General features: G+C 47.7%; 1 protein-coding gene across 1 annotated transcript; it reads right to left on the reverse strand.

Moving 5' to 3' along the window:
* Positions 1-228: 228 nt before the first annotated feature.
* Positions 229-999, reverse strand: LOC103893181 (olfactory receptor 2A14; the record flags this gene model as incomplete). Its single annotated transcript, XM_009289313.1, has 1 exon — positions 229-999. A coding segment is annotated over one exon (771 nt), but the record flags the coding sequence as incomplete, so codon positions are not given.
* Positions 1,000-1,002: the final 3 nt, after the last annotated feature.

A 1,002-nucleotide genomic window follows, 5' to 3' on the forward strand; every position in this document is an offset into this window, starting at 1 on the left:
TAGGATGGCTGCATATGAGGAAGAATAATTAGTCATCGCTAATAAAAGGAATAATAATTAGTCATTTTGTGTTGTGATATTCATTAGATTGTACAGAGAAACAGAGGCAAATGCATTTGAATAATCTCGTGTTACGTTTTAACCACTTAAAATTCAGTGAGAAATACCCAAAGAGCTCAAGAAGAAAGAGCAGAAAGACAGGAGACAGGTGAAAGCCTAGATCCTGAACTACACGGAATGAAAAACTCTTTTCCTTCTCTGAAGCTTCAGCAAGGCTTCCTTCACCTGCTTGTTCCTCAGACTGTAAATCAGGGGGTTCAAACTTGGGCTGACGAGACTGTAGAAAAGGGAAAGAACTTTCTCCCTCCCCGATGAGTTACCGCTCCCGGGCCCCATGTACATGAAGATGGCGTTTCCATAAAACAGACCCACCACGGCCAGGTGGGAGCCACAGGTGGAGAAGGTTTTGTGCCATCCTGCCGCAGAGCGGATGCGCAGAATGGTGGCCAGGATGTGCAGGTAGGAAATTAGGATTAAGGCTAAAGGGAAGAGGAGGAAGCACACGCAAACAGCAAAGATCAGGACTTTATTGGCAGTAGTGTCAGTGCAGGCCAGCTTTAAGACAGCAAGGATTTCACAGAAGAAGTGGTCAACCTCGCAGGGGCCACAGAAAGGCAAGTGTAAAGCCAGAGAGGCTTGTAGTGTACCAAATAGGAACCCAAAAGCCCATGAAACTGCAGCAAGGGTGAGGCACACCCTCCGGTTCATGATAAGGGCATAGCGGAGGGGATGGCAGATTGCCACGTAGCGATCATAAGACATCGCGGCCAGCAGCACGCACTCTGTAAGTGCAAAGATTAAATAAAGATGTATCTGTGTCCCACAGCCAGCAAAGGAGATGGTTCTGCCTTGTCCAAGGAGGTTCCTCAGCATATGGGGAACATTGTTGGAGGCGTAGCAGATGTCCACGATGGAGAGGTGGCAGAGGAAGAAGTACATGGG

The sequence above is a fragment of the Aptenodytes forsteri genome, unplaced genomic scaffold (genome assembly GCF_000699145.1).
Source record: "Aptenodytes forsteri isolate BGI_AS27 unplaced genomic scaffold, ASM69914v1 C13925785, whole genome shotgun sequence".
Classification (NCBI taxonomy): Eukaryota; Metazoa; Chordata; class Aves; order Sphenisciformes; family Spheniscidae; genus Aptenodytes; species Aptenodytes forsteri.